At 49.9% G+C, this 18,615-nt stretch overlaps 1 protein-coding gene and 1 long non-coding RNA gene across 2 annotated transcripts in view; both read left to right on the forward strand.

Moving 5' to 3' along the window:
• The window catches only part of HDGFL2 (HDGF like 2), a 34,450-nt gene extending 23,436 nt beyond the window's left edge, over positions 1–11,014 (forward strand). Inside the window, exons 11-16 of the mRNA XM_063290950.1 lie at positions 3,137–3,207; positions 4,448–4,518; positions 5,152–5,253; positions 6,912–7,122; positions 7,512–7,644; positions 10,620–11,014. Coding sequence (XP_063147020.1) covers positions 3,137–3,207; positions 4,448–4,518; positions 5,152–5,253; positions 6,912–7,122; positions 7,512–7,644; positions 10,620–10,713 — 682 coding nt within the window. The 3' untranslated portion in view covers positions 10,714–11,014. The remainder of the gene's footprint in view (positions 1–3,136; positions 3,208–4,447; positions 4,519–5,151; positions 5,254–6,911; positions 7,123–7,511; positions 7,645–10,619) is intronic.
• Positions 1–18,615, forward strand: part of LOC134488509 (uncharacterized) — a 679,404-nt gene that overhangs the window by 210,042 nt on the left and 450,747 nt on the right. The gene's annotated exons all lie outside the window — the stretch shown is intronic.

The following is an 18,615-nucleotide window of genomic DNA, read 5'->3' on the forward strand; positions in this document are numbered from 1 at the left end:
GCTGCCTGTTTATTCCCGTGTGGCAATCAAGATTTAGTCCTTGTTGTGTTACTTAAAATGTCCTGGAAGCTTCAGATAAGTCACATCGGCAAAGAGAAGTTGGCTTCCGGGTGAAGATCGCGTCAGCCAAGGGAAGTTGGCTTCCAGTTGGAGGATCCATGCAGAAGTAGACATCACTGGAGGAGTGGGGACAGCATTGCGGCGGAGATCAGCAGCCAGACGGCGAATTCTGGCCAGCGCTGTCTTTCCAGATGAAGGAGCGGTCGTGAGATCACCCACCTGTACTCCAGACAGTTGCTCCTCGTGAGTAGAATGCAGGAACTGAGTTTTTTGCGGTCAACTGGCAAGTTGAGCAGCCATAAGTCAAGGGATTTCAGTCAAGCTCACAGCCATGATGCCGTCTATATGGACACAAGGTTCGCACGAGCCTTGCTTTCTTGAGCACTTTTGGATGTAATTAATTTACGGCTAAAGAGATACTTTTCTGAGCTGCAGGATAAGAGAATTCCACTTGGTGAGTCAGCATTCTTTCTGGATTAAAAAGGAAAAAAAATGTTTAAAGATATAAAAACTTGGCAAAAAGCTTAACAAGGAGTTAATATAAGAAAGTTTAAAACGGATAAAGGGGACAGGTTTTTTGAAAGATTATTTTTTTGGTGAAAATACTTTTGAATAAATTGGAATTAAAATAGACAAGCAAACTGGACCTTTGTGGGAAAGTTTTTTGTGCAGACAATTGGTGGATTTTACAAAACAAAAGCTAAAGGTAATATGAACCAAACTGTGGTGTTTATAACTGCGGAGTGCCATTTGAGACAAAAGTATTAAGGGTGCAGGAGGACAAACCAGGAAAAAAAAGGGGGGGAAAGCTTTTTACTCTTTTATTCTTTCCCTTGCAATTGAGACACTTTCAATTTTGGATTACAATATTGCAATGGCAGCCACTAGAAAAGTGGCCAAGCTAACAGAGGGGAGAGGATCTCCAGAGCAACCTGCAGAGAGGGGAGTTATGCCAGATTTACTTCAGAAAATGTTGGAGGAATCGGGCAATACGTTAGCTGAATCACTTGATAATAAATTGACGGCTTTTGGAAAAAAGAATGGATCAAAGGCTTGCAAAGATGAAAGAAGTCAAGAAGATGGAGAGCCCTGTAAAACAAGTCTCTGGAGATGTAAAACAAATTAATGACAAAGTGGAAATTTTGGAGAGGAAGACAGAAATTACGGATAGCTGGCTGGAAAGAGAGCTACACTGCGCGCACCATTATTAGGCAAGTTGTATTTTTGAGGATGAATTTCATTATTGAACAACGACAGTGCTCTCGGTCAATCCAAAATGTAAATAAACCTCAAACCTGAATATTTAAGAAAGTAAAAGTGAGGTTTTGGCTTTCTTGGGAGCATATCTATGCGCGCACAATTATTGGGCAACTAAATGAAAAATGAAAATTCCCCCATCTCTCTCACTTATTTTCATCTGTTAAAGTGAGAATAATAAACAACTCAAAATTTACAAATAAACATTTCTGACATTTCAAACAAAAAAGCAGTGACCAATATAGCCACCCTTCTTTGCAATAGCAGTCATCAGCCTTCCATTCATGGAGTCTGCCAGTTTCTTGATCTGTTGACAATCAACTTTTTGTGCAGCAGCAACCACAGCCTCCCAGACACTGTTTTCCTTCACCGTAAATCTCCCGTTTGAGAAGGGCTCACCAGTTCTCAATAGGGTTTAGGTCAGGTGAGGAAGGGGGCCATGTCATTATTCTTTCATCTTTGAGGCCTTTACTGGCTAGCCACGCAGGGGAGTACTTGGATGCACACGATGGAGCGTTGTCCTGCAGAAACATCATGGTCTTCTTGAAAGATGCAGACTTTTTCCTGTACCACTGCTTGAAGGAAGTGTCTTCTAAAAACTGGCAGTAGGTTTGGGAGTTGATTTTGAGTCCATCTTCAACCCGAAAAGGTCCAACTAGCTCATCTTTAATCATACCAGCCCATACCAGCACCCCACCTCCACCTTGCTGGCGTCTGAGTCGAAGCGGAGCTCTGTGCCCGTTACTGATCCAGCCACGGGCCCATCCATCTGGTCCGTCAAGAGTCACTCTCATCCCATGAGTCCATAAAACCTTTGAAAAGTCTGTCTTCAGATATTTCTTGGCCCAGTCTTGCCGTTTCAACTTATGTGTCTTGTTCAGTGGTGGTTGAGTTTCAGCCTCCCTTACCTTGGCCAGGTCTCTGAGCACTGAACACCTTGTACTGCTGGGCACTCCCGGTAGGTTGCAGTTCTGGAATATGACAGCACTGGAGGATAATGGGTTCCTGGTAGCCTCACGTTTGATTCTTCTCAAATCTTTGGCAGTTAATTTGCGTCTTTTTTTTCTCAACACGTTTCCTGCGACCCTGTTGACTACTTGCAACAAAAGGTTTGATGGTTCTGTGGTCTCGCCCCAGTATCTTAGCAATTTCAAGAGCGCTGCATCCCTCTGAAAGACTTTTTACGATTTTTGACTTTTCAGAGTCAGTTAAATCTCTTTTTTGGCCCATTTTGCCTGAGGAAAAGAAGCTGCCTAATGAGTATGCACTGAGATCAATGGCCCAGGGGTCAAGCAGCACCACCGCTAGGCCCAGAAAGACCAGAACCACTGCAAAAATGCCTCCCAGCTGGTCCAGAAGAAGCCCATGGTTGGTCATACGGAAAGCCACCAAGCAGGCTAGAATTAGCAGGGACACCCTCTCTCCCCTCATGTGTTTTCTGCAGCAGTTTGTATCATTGCTTGCATCTTTTTTGGTTTCTTGGCTTTAAAGGTCTTGGAAGTGAGCTGGTGACCACTGAAGGTTTTGTTATAAGTCACCCCTCCAAACGTGTCCAGTGGGCTCTCTGAGTTGAGCTAATACCTGTCTTTGATGCTCCCCGCAATTTTGGGCGTCTCTGGTTGGCAGTTCTGCCCAGAGTCCTTGGCAGCCATCCGGCGGGAAGAGGGCAGGCCTCTGCTTTTGAAGGGCAGGGGCAAAGGGTACAGCTGCGAGTGGGCAAGCTTTCTTCAACTGCAGAGGAGGCTCAGGCTGACCCGGGACTCCGGTTCGGGCCCCTTCCCTCCACTGACACCTCCCTGCTGCCCTTTTCTCTCCGTAGATCTCTGAAAGCTGAACGAGGCAGGAAGAAGCCCGATTTGCTGCCGGAAAGAAAGGTGGAGAAGAAGAAAGGTGAAAATCGCAGTACTGTCTAAGGCAGGAGGGGGCAATCTTCTGGTGGCCGAGGACCATGATTGTTTGTTTGTTTCTCTATCGAACTTTATCACTGTGCACCTCCCCCACACAAGGGGAGTCTCGTGTTATCTCTCGTGTAAATTATCATTTACTTGGGGTGGGGCACATTGAAGGTCATAGAGCTGAGGGCGGCATAGCACCCGTGTCAGCAGAAGTTGGGCCTTTGTGTTTAAAATAAAACTAGACAACCCGTGGACCTGTTGGGTCATCATTTCAGCGATATTTCCTTACCAGATTCCTCAGTGCCTTCAAGAATGGCAGAGCTTCTAAAGTATGGGGAAAGTTCTTAAAAATTCAGGGAGGCCTTCAGAGATGGATCTTCCTTAAAAATAGCCCTTGTCATTCATACTGAACTGTGGCACACAGTCCAACATCAGGAGCTGGCCACAGGAAATGTTTTATGACATTCTGTATTACGTCGTAAAACGTTTTAGGGTAATTTTCATGTCATCAAATGTTCTATAAAATTTGCCAAATTTCTCTTCCGTGAGAGCCACGGGTCCCGGATTTTGGACACATTCTGTAAGTTGGCCCATTTGAGGTGCCCTGGTTCAAAAATTGTTGGCCGACGATGCACCGTTTCGCCCAGTCAAAGGTTACAAACTATCAAACAGACGTGAGAGTTTTAGGAATATATGGATAGATGCTTATTTTCAGTCTTAGCTTTCCTTGGTCTCTTTCCTCAAGATGGGAAGAAATTGTGCTGCGTGTGTTCAGCTGTCACCAGCAGAGGAGACTTCAGTTGCCACCAGAAGGGGATTTGAGAATAACCTGCAGCCTTGCTCACCCCTGTCTGGGCCCTAGCTGCTCTCAGCCCTGCCTAGTATTCAGAAGTTGGAAGGGGCCACTGAGGCCGTCAAGTCTAGCCCCCTCTCGGTGCAGGAATCTAATCTAAAGCGCCCCCATCCAGCCTCTGCTTGAACCCGCCCCCCGACATAGGGGAGCCTGTCGGTCTCTGGGACGCTGGTTCCACTGCTCGGCTTTGTTCGCTCAACTCTTGCCTGCCTCACGGGGTGGTTGTCCCAGGGGTCAGATCGGAAGACCCGACGGCCCTTTGGCTGCCCGGAATTAGGACAGGATATAAGCCTGGCCAAGAAGCGCAGCTGCAGAGTGAGCTGCGATGGGAATGCAGCGGGCCGGCAGACCACGCCTTTAGAGACCTTTGCTCCCTTTGCAGAGCCCACGGTCGAGGAGAAACTCCAGAAGCTGCACAGCGAGATCAAGTTTGCTCTCAAGGTTGACAACCCGGTAAGCCGGTTCGAACGTGCCTGGCCCTCGGGAGCTCGCTCTTTATTTATTCGTTTATTTGTTCCTCACACTTCTGTACCGCCCATCTCTCCAGCGACGCTCGCTTTGCTTGCCGACGCTGCCCGATTCAAGGCATCTTCCTCTTCGCCATTTTGTCTTGCTCCGCCCCATCCAGAAGAGGGAGCAAAGCGGGGCAGCTGGATGGGCATCCCTCTTCTGGGCCGTGCTCCGGACACGCTCCCTATCTGAGTCGGCTTGCCGGTCAGCCCGTTCACGTTAGCTGCAACCTCCCTGCTTGCCGTTAGAAATGGTGCAGCTGGTGTCCAGCAATCCTGTTGTTCCCCCCAGTCGGTGTTTCTCAACCTTGGTGACTTTAAGGTGGGCGGACTTCAACTCCCAGAATTCCCCAGCTGGCATGCCTAAGACATGTGGACCAACTCCCAGGATTCTGGGATTGAAGTCCACCCGTCTTAGAAGTCGCCACGGTTGAGAAGCGCTGACTGGGGGGAACAGCAGGATTCCTGCAGTCTCATTTGCTGCCAGAAATGCTTTTCCTGGGATTGTAAGCCAGCTCAGCCAGTCAGGGTACCCTGATGGGCTGCAAGCTCACTGGATCCTGTCCTGTCCCTTTAGGACATCAAGAGGTGTTTGGGCGCGCTAGAAGAGCTGGGCAGCTTGCAAGTCACTTCACAGATCCTCCAGAAACACACCGACGTCGTGGCCACCCTGAAAAAGGTACTGGGGGTGCCTGCACGTGTTTTCTCTCCCCCCTCCCACTGCCTGCCCATGCAGCGTGCCAGAGCAGTGGGGGGACAGTCTGTGCCGCGGTTCTCGCCCCGAACACCACCTGGTAATGCCAGGAGGGAACAGCCACCGAGTGGCTGGGCAGGGGGCACGGTCCCCAAGGTTCTGTGCTGGGCCAGGATTGCCTGCCTTTTCCTAAATGGGGGGAGTGGGAATTTGCAGGAAAGGTTCTCTCTCTCTCACCACCATAAGCCCATTGTAAGGCTTCAGGCGTAGTTTCTGTCGAGGCGTGTGTCTGCCTGAAAAGGGCAGGTGGGCGGGCAAACAGTTCCAGAATGCCGGAGGAGAGGGTTGGGAAGCCTCTGCTGATCTTCGGCCTCAGGTAGCTCGTCCCTCCAACCTTCCCTTGATCCGCCTTCCAAATGCAAAAGCTTTGGAGTGGCAGCTCTGTCGGTCTGGAGAAAGGCTGGCTCGTGAGCTCTGGCCGGGAGTGGTTCTAGGTTCTCTCCCTCTCCGCTTAGTAAGTCACCTCCTTCTCCTGCAAGGTCCTCAGAGTTTAGGAAGGCCACTGCTGAGCTGGGCCAAAGTCCCCAGCAGTTGCCCATTGCCTCTGAGTCAGCAGGGAGCCACCAGGACTAGCAGCCGTGGATTTGCCTAGTGCCTTTTAAAACCCATCTGAACCAGAGAACACCAGCCCATCCTGCAGCATGGAGCTCCGAGCATGAATGAAGTAGGCTGTAAAGAGAAGCTTCCCTTTGGCTGTCCTGAATCTCCAGTCAACAGGTTCCGTCAGGCAGTTCCGGGTTCTAAAACGATCCGTGCCAGTTTGCCTGTCTAGTGCAGTTTTCCTTCTTTTATGCTCCTGTTATTCTCTGCAAGGTCTTCCCTTCTGGTTGGAGACACCGTCTTGTCATCCAGTGCCCCTTTGTGCCCAGTCCTTAAGCTTCTAGTCCTCTTGGATTAAAGCCGTTCTGCCCCTGGTATTCCTTCCAGTTTTATCCATGCTTTTTCGTTATACAGGTAGTTCTTGACTTACGACCACAATAGGGACCGGTAAATTTGTCTTTAAGCAAGGCATCACGTAACTGCACCCAAGTTTATGACATTTTTTCCCAGTGGTTGTTAAGCAAATCACACGATCATTAAATGAATCACGTGGCTCCCCATTGATTTTGGTTGTCGGAAGCTGGCTGGGAAGGTTGCAAGTGGTGAATTGTGACGGGGGGGGGGGGACTGGTTGTAAGTCACTTTTTTCAGCGCCATCGTAACTTCGAATGGTCGCTAAACGAATGGTCGTAAGTCAAGGACTGCCTGTATTCCGGCTCCCATCATCCATGACTTTAGTTACACCTGCTGTGGTCAATACGTGTCACAGTTCAGCACCACACCATTACGGCTTGATGGGCAAGCTGTCATGGCTGGCTTCAACATCGCACTCGGTTTTCTAAGCACGGCTTATTGAGTGAACTGCAGTGGCTAGGTTCAGCCAACAGAGGGAGCCGAAGCCAGGTTGACCACCGTGTGAATGCAAGCAGCCATTATCATTCACACAGCCTGCGGGGTTTGGCTAGCTGCCCTTGCGGGAACCCTTTGGACCTGCCCTTCCAGACAGTCCTAGGCTGAACTGCGCCTTTTCTTCCGGCCGTCAGATTCGGCGTTACAAAGCGAACAAGGACGTCATGGAGAAGGCCGCCGAGGTCTACACGTGCTTGAAATCTCGCGTCCTGGGCCCGAAAGTTGGGGCAAACCAGAAGGTGCACAGGACTGACCTGGAGAAGGAGAAAGAGGAGGGGGGCAAAGATAAAGAGAAGTTGCCGGTGGGAGAAGCGGAGAATGAGCGAGGCGAGGAAGAGAGCGCTGGTAAGGCCCTTTCCAGGAAGGAAATTTCAAGGGATTCTGGAAGCTGTGAAATGGATGGGATTCTCACTCGCCCTGCTGCTCTTCAGTAGGAAAGGAGACTCTCTTGAACCCCTAGCTCAGTGTTTCTCCACCTCAGCAGCTTGAAGATGTGTGGACTTCAACTGGGAATTCTGGGAATTGAAGTCCGCACATCCTCAAGTTGCTGAGGTGGAGAAACACTGCCCTGGCTTCTCATCTTGACCACCATGGGACCCCCATTCCCGGGAAGCAGTCCAAGATCCCCAAAGGGGGGGGGGTTTCAGCCAATTGCGTGATCTTTAGCATCACCTTGTCCCCTTTGCCGGCCTGTTCCTTTTCTCCCGGTGTGAGAACGCCTTTTCCTCTTCCAGATCTCCCAGCACCTGTGAATGGAGAATCAGCCACCCAGAAGGGAGAAGGGGGAGCGGAGAGCAAAGGCCAAGGGGAAGACTGGACTTCGGGAGACGGCAAGAGAGGGACCTCCCCCGAAGACACCCACAACGAGTAAGTGTGATTGGCGGGCTTGGTGGTGCCTCTCCTGCATCAGGCAGCCAGCTGAAACGGTGGCAGGCTGAGCCACAGGGATACTGTAGTGGCGGGAGGGAATGGCCTTGTGGAAATGCTGCTGCCAAGGCAGCGGCCAGATAAAAGAAACGTGAGTCCGGGGCAGAGCTGTAACCAGAGAAAGCGTCTCAAACAACACCCTCCTGCACAGTTAAACAGAGGGAGGGGGGAAGCACATTCAGTCTTGCAAGATTCTCTTACAGTATATTTATAATGAAAGTTAATATCGGCCTGCACGGCCTTGGTTTCCTCGTCTGGTCTCCCTGGGACGGCTGACAGATACCTGTCCCGGTAACTGTCTTAAAATAAAAAAGAACGTTGAGTTTCTTGACCACTTGGAAAGGGTTAACGACGTGTGGCTTTTCCACGCATTCCTGTACATGACTGAGTTTGACCTTCTCTCTTCAGGTGAGGGCTGACCAAGTCTTCATTTCGCTTTGCACACAGAAAGTTCCTGGCGTTAAGCTTAGATAATGTACAGATAGTCCTTGCCTAACAACCACAACTGGCACTCCAGGCCCAATTTTACGACCTTTTTTGCAGTGGTGGTGAAGCAAATTGCCACAGCCGTTAAACGAGTCACATGGTCATTAAGCGAGCCACGTGGTTGTTAAGCAAGTCATGCAGTTCCCCATTGATTGTGCTTTTTTGGAAGCCGGCTGGGAAGGTCAAAAATGGCAATCCCGTGACCACGGGAGGCTGCAACCCTCATAAATGTGCAGTGGTTGCCAAGTGTCCCGATCCTGATCACTGTGGGGACACTGCAGCGGTCATAAGTGCGAGGAATGGTCAGAAGTTGGTTTTTCCAGCGAGGTTGTAACTCCAGATGGTCGCTAAATGAACGGTCATTAAGCGAGGACTGCCTGTAGTGGGAATTGGGAAATGCTCTTCTCTCTGGTGATGGGAGTTTACAGCTCTGGGGTAGATGGACAAAGAATCAGGCAGCCTGGGAAAAAAATCAGGCCTCGGGTAGCACCTTTTCGAAAGCTTCTGCCTTTTAATTAAACTTGAGGGTCAGAAAAGGTGCTACCCGAGGCCCGATTTTTCTGCCACCCTAGGCTAACGCAAATCCCCTACTACAGCCTGGGAGAATGTCTCACAATCAGAGTTGCCGGACACGGCTTACCGCAGCTCCCAACACACACCGACAACACTCTTCTCCATCCTGAACTCGGCAAATGAGTCGGACTGCGACTCTTAGGAATCTCCGAGCAGAAGGTTTTGCGGGTGATGGGCGTTGTGCTTCAGCAGATCGAGAGAGCACAGATTAATCACCGGGGAGGCTCGATTCTCGTCATCTTCTAACCCAGACTTATTGGACAGAAAAAAGAGTTTGTCTCCTGGGTCTTAGAAACGGGAGGTGCGTGTGCTTTCTTCCCCCCTGCCGTTCAACCGTGTCTGATTCTCAGAGGCTGCCTGGACCAGTCCCTGCAGTGTCCTCGGCAAGGTTTTCCAGAAGCGGCTCGCCCTTTCCGCTCAGTCAATAAGTCTGTTACCTCCCAAAGCTTTTGGTATATCTGTTTATCAGGAATTGTGGTTGTATCAAGCATGCGGGGTGGCAAAACAAATGATACAGTTAGGCCTTGCTTACCGACCGCTTCTTCAGCGACCGTTCAAAGTTACGACGGTGCTGAACAAGGAGACTTACGACCAGTCCTCGAAGTCGCAGCCTTCACGGCGTCCCTCAGTCATGTGACCATGATTCAGACGCTTGGCAATCAGTGTGCGTTTTTACGACGGTCCCAGCATCCCGTGGTCACGTAGTCCCACCTTTTGTGACCTTCCCTGCTGGCTTCCAACAAGCAAAGTCAACGGGGGATTAGCTTAACAATAACAGCAAAACTGACATAAGTCAGGCATGGTCATATAATGTTTCACTTTATGACCGTGTTGCTTATTGACAGAATTGCTGGTCCCAATTGCAGTCGTTAAGTGCGGACTACCTGTATTAAGAAATTGGAGAAGTGGTATTATGCCAGAGGTCGAGGAATGGTTGTTAGAAATGTGTGATCTCTCTGTTTTGGACAAGGCAATATTTTCTACCAATCAAAGAATGCGGCGATATGGGTTACTATGGCAGAGATTCTGTGATATCTTACAATAATATCTTGCATGGTTCATATTATAGTAGTGAATTTATTGGTAAGCCAGTGACTATTGATAAGTATAAAATATAAGGTAGATTTTTTTCTTTTCCTTCTTAGTTTTAGTATTCTTAATTTGTACTTTTAATTTTTTTAATTTTTTGTTTTTTTTAAGATTAAAGATAGTTTTGTTACAATAAAAGGGATATTTAAAATAATTTTAAAATAAAAACATTAAATAAAAATAGGGAGGGAGGGAGTGGAAGGTTCTGGCCTTGTAATATTTTGCAAACTGCGCTTCCCTTCCCCAGGCTCTGAGAAGGCCATTACAGGTCGTCCTCACTTAACCATTCGCTTAGTGACAATTCACTTACAACAGGGCCGAACCCTGACTTGCTACCAGTCCTCGCGCTTACAACTGTTGCAGCATCCCCACAGTCACGTGATCACGATTTGGGCGCTTGGCAACTGGTTCATACTTAGGACTATCACAGCATTCCCATAGTAACGTGATTGCCATTTTTGACCTTCCCAGCCGGCTTCCGGCAAGCGAAATCAATGGGGAACCGTGTGATTCGCTTAACAACCGCGTGGTTCACTTAACCGCGGTGATTTGCTTGACGACCGCTGCAAAAGTCGTAAAATCGGGTCGGATTCACTTAATGACCACTTCACTTAGCAACCAAAATACCTCTCCCAATAGTGGTCACTAAGCGTACCAGTTTGGGAAGGCTGCTGCTGAGCACCGTTTTCCTGCTTTTCCTCATGCCCCAATACCTCTTTCTGTCCTTCCTTCCCCTCTCCCTCCCCCCCACCCCGGGATCCCTGTAGAGCGCAGGACTATCCTGAGACGGACCGGGCGGGGACCGGGCGAGGGAGGACCCACCCGGAGTCGGACTCGGCGGATGAAGACGACGCGAGTTGAGGGCAGCCGAAAGCCCCGCGAGGAAGTGGCCCCGGATTGTTGTGATGCTGGCGCCCAGTGCCCGGTGTTCCTGAGATGCTTTTCCATGCCACGCAGTAGACGGCGTTCTAGGTCATGTCCTTCCCGAGAACTCTTCCCCCTTCCTCCTGTCCCCAGCCCTCTCTCACTCCGAGAATGATGAACTTCTGGGCAGCCCCCCACCACTGTACGTTTGTATTGGTCCCATGTCTGGCCCCCTCCCCTCCCCTCCCCTCCTTCTGCCTCTACTCTTGTGATTTCCACAGACACAAAATGAATATATAAAGGGTTGTTTTTTAATGAAAAAAAGGAAAAGGCCGTTGATCTTTGTCCACCTTCTTTATTTTTCTCTTCCTCTCCCGCTTGAGGAACGAGAAGAGCAGGGGGCCGCAGCCACGCCTTGAACTTTGGGGTTGCGCCAAACCCCGCTGCTCCGGGGCCGGAGTTGGCCAGCGGACCAGGCCGAAGCGCTGGGCGGTTTAGCTTCCTGCCTGACTTGGGACCGGCCTCGTGGGGCCGCCTCCTGGACCCTGAGCCTGGGCTCTTGTTTGCTAGCGGGGTTCCCCCCTCCCCTGTTTGTGGATGGTGGGGTGTTTCTTTGACAGCTCCCCGTCACCCTTGCCGCTGGGCTCCGTAGTCCCTGCAGATGTCAGAAGCCTGATAGTCGTAGGAGGGAGGTGGCTGCTGCTGTTGCTGCTGCTGCTGCGACCAGGCTGGCTTGCAGGTCGGGGATGAAGGTGATACAGGGAACACCTGCACAGGTAGCCCCCTCGGTAGGCATACAGGCTCTGGCCCCAGAGGAGGACCCTTGTGCCTTGCAGAACCCCAAGGCACACCCTGGTCCTCTTGCGGTGGTTCAGGTCTAACTAATCTGCTTGGGGGCCTGGCTGGACCCACAAGGTCTCATAGGGGGCAGGAGCTGCGGGGCTCTTTTCAGCCTCGCTCGCTTTGTTTCCCTTTGAGGAGCTTCCTCTGTGCCCAGAAGAGATGAACCAGGTTGGGGCTGAGCATCAGCCTAGGACCTGCGGCTTCTCCCTCTCCCGCCAGGTGAGGAGGACGGCCCTGGCTGAGCTCAGCCCCCCACCCCCCCAACTGATACAGCAGGCCATTCTGTCATGCAGTTTTGGAAATGCTGGGCAGATCCCGCGGCAATCCAGAGCAGAATTCAGGCCCCTCCTCCTCTGCAGCGCCAGCTTCATCTGCACCCGCAGCGGAGGAGGAGGAGGGAAGAGATTCCTATCCTTCAAACGGTGGGCGAGGAGCTGCCCGTGTGAATGGCCGCTTAACATTTGGGGGTTGGCAAGCTGAAAACTAGCAGCGCAAGGAGACAGGTGACTGAGGCTAGCCTTCCAGGAAAAAGCTCTCAGGGTCGGAAGCCTCCATGGCTTGGCAGACCAGGCGAGCGCAGAGCCACCCATTCCGCAACCAGCCGAAGAAGTCAAAAGGGAAACAGCCGACGAGACCCACCTGCTCTGGATTCCCTGCCCCCTTCCCCAAATTAACTTTTATATCGTGCCTTGCAGGGCAGCTTCGAAAGGCTGAACTGCCGGGTGGTGGGGGACACTCACCTTCAAATGGGCCAGGTTGAAGAACAGAAGACCGAGGCTGCTGGGTTTCCTGCGTCACACCATCCCTCCCCCCCACCCCGCCCTGTTTCGGCCTGCTTGACAATTTGTTTCATAGCTTCCTATAATTAGCCTTGCTCATCAGTGCCCAGGAGGCGGCAGGGTCCTCTGAGTGCTGATGGATGTCCAGCCGTGCCTCCTTGGAGGAGCCGAAAGGGGTGGGCTCCTGTGCGTGTCTTTTTTGGGGTAGTATCCAGCTCTGGGAAGATTGATAAAAAAATGCACAGAAGTGTTGGAGGAATTATTCAGATTTTAGGAACTTGGAATGACAGGCTCAGCAGCCTCTGTCTGTTAAGGAACACCAAGTTGTAATCCCCCAGCTACAGAAGACGAAGGCGTTGTGTAAAGTCTGGCTTCTGGGGAAGGTCGCCTCCGGTTTGAGAAGGGGGGGCGATGAGTTGTACCTTTCCAGCAAGGTTTTAGTCTTTATGGCTTTGCAAAGAACAGATAAGTTGTTTGGCATCGTTTCCAGGCTGGCACATCTTACTAGGGGTCTTTGATATGTACATCGCCTGGTTCCCTGTCGGGGCCTGCAGCCCCACGCAAAGCACCGAAAGGCAGTCAGGAGCAGAAGCCCCACATCAAAGGCCAGAGACGAGGAAGGCAAAGGGAACGTAGCTAAATCTAGTTTTTCATTCACCCCATGAGCTCCCCATGCGCTTTCCTGACAAACCTTCCCTCATTAACCTTTTCCTTTTAATCAGGACGGCTAAACTAGGCTAACGGACAGGAACGTCTTTCTCTGCATAAATTAGATTAAGCCTGCTGGAAAATGAGGATCTTGGCCCAGAATGTTTGATAGCGCAGAACAGCTGGGGCCTATGGAGATAACAGAGAATCTGCAGGACCGTAGCACGGCTTAGTGACGCCTTCACTTTTTTGCATGATTTGAATTAAGATCACAGAACGGTGCGTTGCCGGCTTTATCTTTTGGAGCTGCAGGTAAAGGTTCGTGGGACTGCGTGAGCAAAGTCATCCCTGCAGATAGAAAACAGTCTCCAGCCTTTTTTCTTTTCTTTTCCACATGCTTGCGTCTTTTTGTTTGGAAGATTACTTAATACGCAAATCCCTACTGAGAATTTGTTTATAACTGTTTTTCTGATCAGCTGATTTCTGGAGCGAAAATGGTGGAAAAATTTAGCAGCGACTGAAGGTCCTCAAAACTTGTAAGAAAACTAGGTTGTGCTTCGTTATTTTAAAATATCGTCTCCCTCGAGTTAAGCTGAACTTCTGGTGGCTACTTGGATGCATCCACGTAGTTTGCTCCATAGAAATGGTTTGTCAAAGATGTTTTTTTACCCCCTTCCAAGTCTACTGTATAATCCTGGGATTTCCTAGTGGTCTTCCGTCCAAGGACTAACCATCCCCCACCCTGTTTAGCTGTTTCAAGACCAGCTAAAGTCGGCTTGGTGGCTGTTTTACCATTTCTGCACAAACATCTTTGAAGGAAGTCAAAAAAAAGACCCTGTCCAAATTAAAGCAGCTAATTCACTACCCTAAATGTTTGAAAACTTCATGTGTTTGCTTGCCCCCCACCCCGCCCCTGAAGATTAATTCCTAACTGGAATACATAAACTGCTCTGCTCCCAATTAGTTCAGCCACATTTACAGACTTCTGCTAATCTGTTTTTTTTTTTTTCAGTTTCCAATTTCCTGTTAAATGGGGTTTTTTTTACCCCACCTAAACCATCCCAAGATTAAATCTGATAATGCAAAATATGCTCGAATGGAGGTTTCTAGCATCTTCAGCTGAGAGCGCTAGGTCCTAATTCGTGCCTTTTATCCTCTGAAGAAACAAGGGGGGAAAAGTGTATTTTTTGCAAATTACATTATTTTTAGAGAAAGCTACTGGGTGAACATTTCTGCTGGTCCTCTCCGTTTTCAGGGTTAACGTTAGAGCGAATGTACCTCCCGTGTACAGCGGGAGCAAACATGGTTTGGAAGCACTGATTGGAAGAGAGAGTTCAGCGAGGCTCTCGCACCGAGTTGTGATGGGAATCCCAGGGAGCTCATCTGGACACAATCTGCCCTGCTTCCAGTTTTTCCCAACGGGATCACCTTCAGATGCCTCAGACTACAGCTCCCAGCCACCGCGGCCAATGGCGGGGCTTCTGGGGGTTGTAATCCAAGACTCCAGGGGTCACCAAGGAAGGAAAGTCCGCCTAGGTCCCACGCCTGTCAACCCGCAGGGCTGGGAAATCCTCTTCCCAAAACCAGCCCAACTACCTGTTTGAGCAAAAAGCCAGTGGGCATGGTAGTCCCTGACCAGCAGGACTCAGGAGAGGGGTGTGAGTCGGGACCTGAAGCAAAACACGGGCACCATTCAAACGGACCTCCAAACCAACGACTCGTACTTTAGTAATTCAAGCCTGACACCTCACTTTCCGGAGGCAAACCACGCTGGTCACTCTCGGGGTGAATCCACCATCGTCCGCAGCCGCTGCTAAGCACCCTCATTTCCAGAGCATCACCCCCTCCTGCCAGCCTTTCTACTGGTCTTCATCCTCACGTCCTTTGGAGTTGCGCTTGCCAGAAGGTGGGATCGGCTGTTGCACTTTCTCGCCGCCAGGAAGGCCCTTGGGGAGGTAGGACTGCACCATTTTCAGTATGCTCCACTCCTGACCTCCAGAGGCTGGGGCTGCTGCGATCCCCTCCTCCTCCCTGTGGGGAACCACTTCCCCACACTCCTGTGGGTCATAGGCCTGCTGGATTTTTAGGATGTCCGCCACCTCCCGTTGACCAGAAGGTGAGACCTCCAGGCCAGCAGATGGTTCATCCTCACACTCTTTTGGTTCATAGGCTCTTAGGATCTCCAGTATGCTCTTTTCCTTGGCAGCGGATGGGTCTTCTTCCTTGGCCAGAGGTGGGACCTCCTTGTTCTTGTCAAGAGGCAACTCTTCAGTCTCTTCGGGGTTATCATTCCAGTATTTCAGTATGTTGTCCCTGCTTGGAAGACCAATTTCTTCCTCTTCCAGGGCAGGTGGTGGGACTTCTTCCTCCTTCGGGGGAGGAGGTGGGACTTCTTCCTTCAGGGGAGGAGGTGGGATTTCTTCCTTCGGGGGAGGAGGTGGGACTTCTTCCTTCGGGGGAGGAGGTGGGACTTCCTCCTCTGGGGGAGGAGGTGGGATTTCTTCCTTCGGGGGAGGAGGTGGGACTTCTTCCTTCGGGGGAGGAGGTGGGACTTCCTCCTCTGGGGGAGGAGGTGGGATTTCTTCCTTCGGGGGAGGAGGTGGGACTTCCTCCTCCTTCGGGGGAGGAGGTGGGACTTCTTCCTTCTTGATGGAAGATGCTTCGTTGCTAGAAATTTGGGGCACATAAGCTTCCACAATTTTCATCCCCCAACCTGTTGTCTCTTTTTCTGAGATTGCCATGTGTTTTTTCTCCTTTTTGGAAGGGGTGTCTTCATCACACTCTTGGGGGTCGTAAGCCTGCTGGAGTTTCAGGATGTCTTCCCTGCTTGGAAGAGGGACTTCCTCTTCCTCCTGGGCAGGAGATGGTGCTCCCCATTCCTTCCTGCCAGAAAATGCTTGGATACCGGAGAGTTTGGGCACATAGGACTCTAGCATCTTCATTATGCCCCAGTCCTTAGCACCTTCTTTGTCGGAAGATGCCACAACCTTTTCCTCCATGCTGGAAATTGTGTCCTCATCACAATCTTTGGGGTCAAAAGCCTGCTGGATTTTCAGGATGTTACTCTCGTTCCCCCTAATATCGAACGGAGGGTCCTCAACTTGATCCTCATGGTTGGGCAACGTGTTGTCTTCCTTTGACTCCTGCTTCTGGCTCATTACCGGAGGGAGATAGTCCTTCAACCAAAGTAGGGCCTTGGGGCTTTGCAAGGCATATTCCATCAGTTCGTCCATGGAGCCCTGGGCTTCAGCCATGACTTCAAAGCTCTTGTTCAAGATGCCGCTTGATAAATCGCCAAAACTGTGTGCCGAGGCAAAACTGGAGTGTAGCTCGCTTATATCCCGACAGGTTTGGTACAGCTTGTTCTGGAGATGGGTTGGAAGGTCTTTCAAGTTGGCTAACAGGCTTTCGTAGGTGTCCTTCAAGTTGCTGGTCAGGCTCCGAGACATTGCTAGCGTTCTGGCTTCTACCTGTTAGAACCAAAGAACATTTCAGACGGATAGTTCTCCCCACCTACTCACCAAGCAGGTAGCAGCCCGGGCTACCAATTAAATCAACCAAATCTCGATCCTATTATATTTCCCCATCTAATCCCATCCTTCAAATGCCAGCCTAAGCAAGCAGGTTTCAGAACAGTTGGCAAAAGATATCAGGAGACCCTTAAGCTGAACTTTGGAGAAGCTCAATTAGCAGGGAGATTCCATAACTGGAGAGACAGACTCGCTGTTTTCTGTGGTTCCCCCATAAGGCTAAAGGCTTTTGAATTTATTTTTTATTGTGTGTTTGTGTGTGTGTGTGTTACAGCTGGTGATTCGTGGTGGTTTACTTCATAAAAATTGCTGTAATCTGCCCCGAATTGTTTACTGTGAGATGGGCGGCTATGTAAATTTGAGTAATAAAACAAATAAAAATATGAAACTTCATCAAGAACATAAAATCAGAGTAAGATAATCTAGAATGAAATGCCCTTGTCTGGTGGGCAAAGGTTGAGGCAGAGTATTCCAGATTTGCAATTTCTAGCTTTTTTGGTGGGGGGGAGGGTAAACATCCTTTCCTTCTATGAAGGGAGAACTCATTCTCCCATACCTCCTTTTGAGACTTGGCACCCTCTGATTGTCTTCAGATTCCAGAATCCTGTTCGGGAATTTTAGGGGTTGAAGGCCTGCAAGTCCAGAAGGCTTCTTTATTTCTCAGCATAGAGGGGTGTGAAGATAAACTTGAGAAACACTGCCCTATAATAATAAGAATTCCAGTAGCTCAGTGTTTCTCAACCTTGGCAACTTTAAGATGGGTGGACTCCCAGAATTCCCCAGCCAGCCTTGGGAAACATAACACTGCGGTAGTTCTTGTGTCTGTTTCCTGATCTGGCTTACATTGAACGGCTGACACTCAAGGATATACATCGCTGCAGTCATAAAACTGATGCTAGGGAGTCACCAGGGGTGAGCAATCTATTTGTAAGGGGCTTCTGAAAGCCTGGGAAAGAGGAAGACGGTTGGCCAAATGCCACAAAAACATGTTCTTCGTCAGGAAATGGGTAGCCACCTCCCCGCAGGATCAACAGGTGATTAGCAAAAGAATCAAAAGGATCTTCACCCTAACAAAATTAGAAATGAATGGGATGCTGAAGTAAAACATCCGGTTGCCAAGATTCTGGTAACCAAGTCCCTTTTCCCTTTCGCTTTCAATAAATCTAGTTAAAGAAGAATCTTGCTTTTTGGCTGTAAGCAGCTGTGAAGGGTGGTATGAAATGAACCAGCGTTTGCCAATTCGTCACTTCGTAAATGCTCTGGATTGCAATTCCCATCCACTCCTGCACCATCCCCATGATCAAGATTATAGGAATTTCACCCTGAACCATGTAGCAGGTCCCAAATTAGGGAAATAACTTCTGACTATCATTTAAAATTGACAGGATAGCTTAAGAGAATATTTATGTTTAAGAATATCTAATAGTTCACTGGAGGGAGGAGTGTAGTTCAGTGTGAGTTCCTGTTCTGCATTGTGTTTCAAGGCCCAAAGTCCAGAACAGGGACTCATGCAGAGGCAGCCTGTCCAGGATGTGCCTAGTACCTTAGGTGTCTTCAACATATTGATCTCCCATATCCCATTAAAGTGTCCCAAGATACCATCTGGAAATCACTGAGTGATTTCTAGAATTTACACAGATAATGTTAGGACTTGGGGGGAGCTGGGGCAAGGAAAACTTACTTCAGAAGTAGAAGAGGTCTCTTCTTCACTTCTAGCCATCTTTAACATTAGGTCATCCTCTTCATCACAGGCAGGATTTGTTAGAGTTATGTTAGCCACATCTCGGTGGACCCGCTCCTTTTTCACAGGGCTTACCGCTACCATTGATGGACATTTTGATGGCGTCTCTGGCTGGATGACCTCTGGTGGGGGAGTTGGTGGCACCTCTGGCTCGATGACTTCTGGTGGAGTTGGTGGCACCTCTGGCTCGATGACTTCTGGTGGAGTTGGTGGCACCTCTGGCTCGATGACTTCTGGTGGAGTTGGTGGCACCTCTGGCTCGATGACTTCTGGTGGAGTTGGTGGCACCTCTGGCTCGATGACTTCTGGTGGAGTTGGCACCTCTGGCTCGACTTCTGGTGGAGTCGGTGGCACCTCT

This window comes from Candoia aspera, chromosome 1 (assembly GCF_035149785.1).
Source record: "Candoia aspera isolate rCanAsp1 chromosome 1, rCanAsp1.hap2, whole genome shotgun sequence".
Classification (NCBI taxonomy): domain Eukaryota; kingdom Metazoa; phylum Chordata; class Lepidosauria; order Squamata; family Boidae; genus Candoia; species Candoia aspera.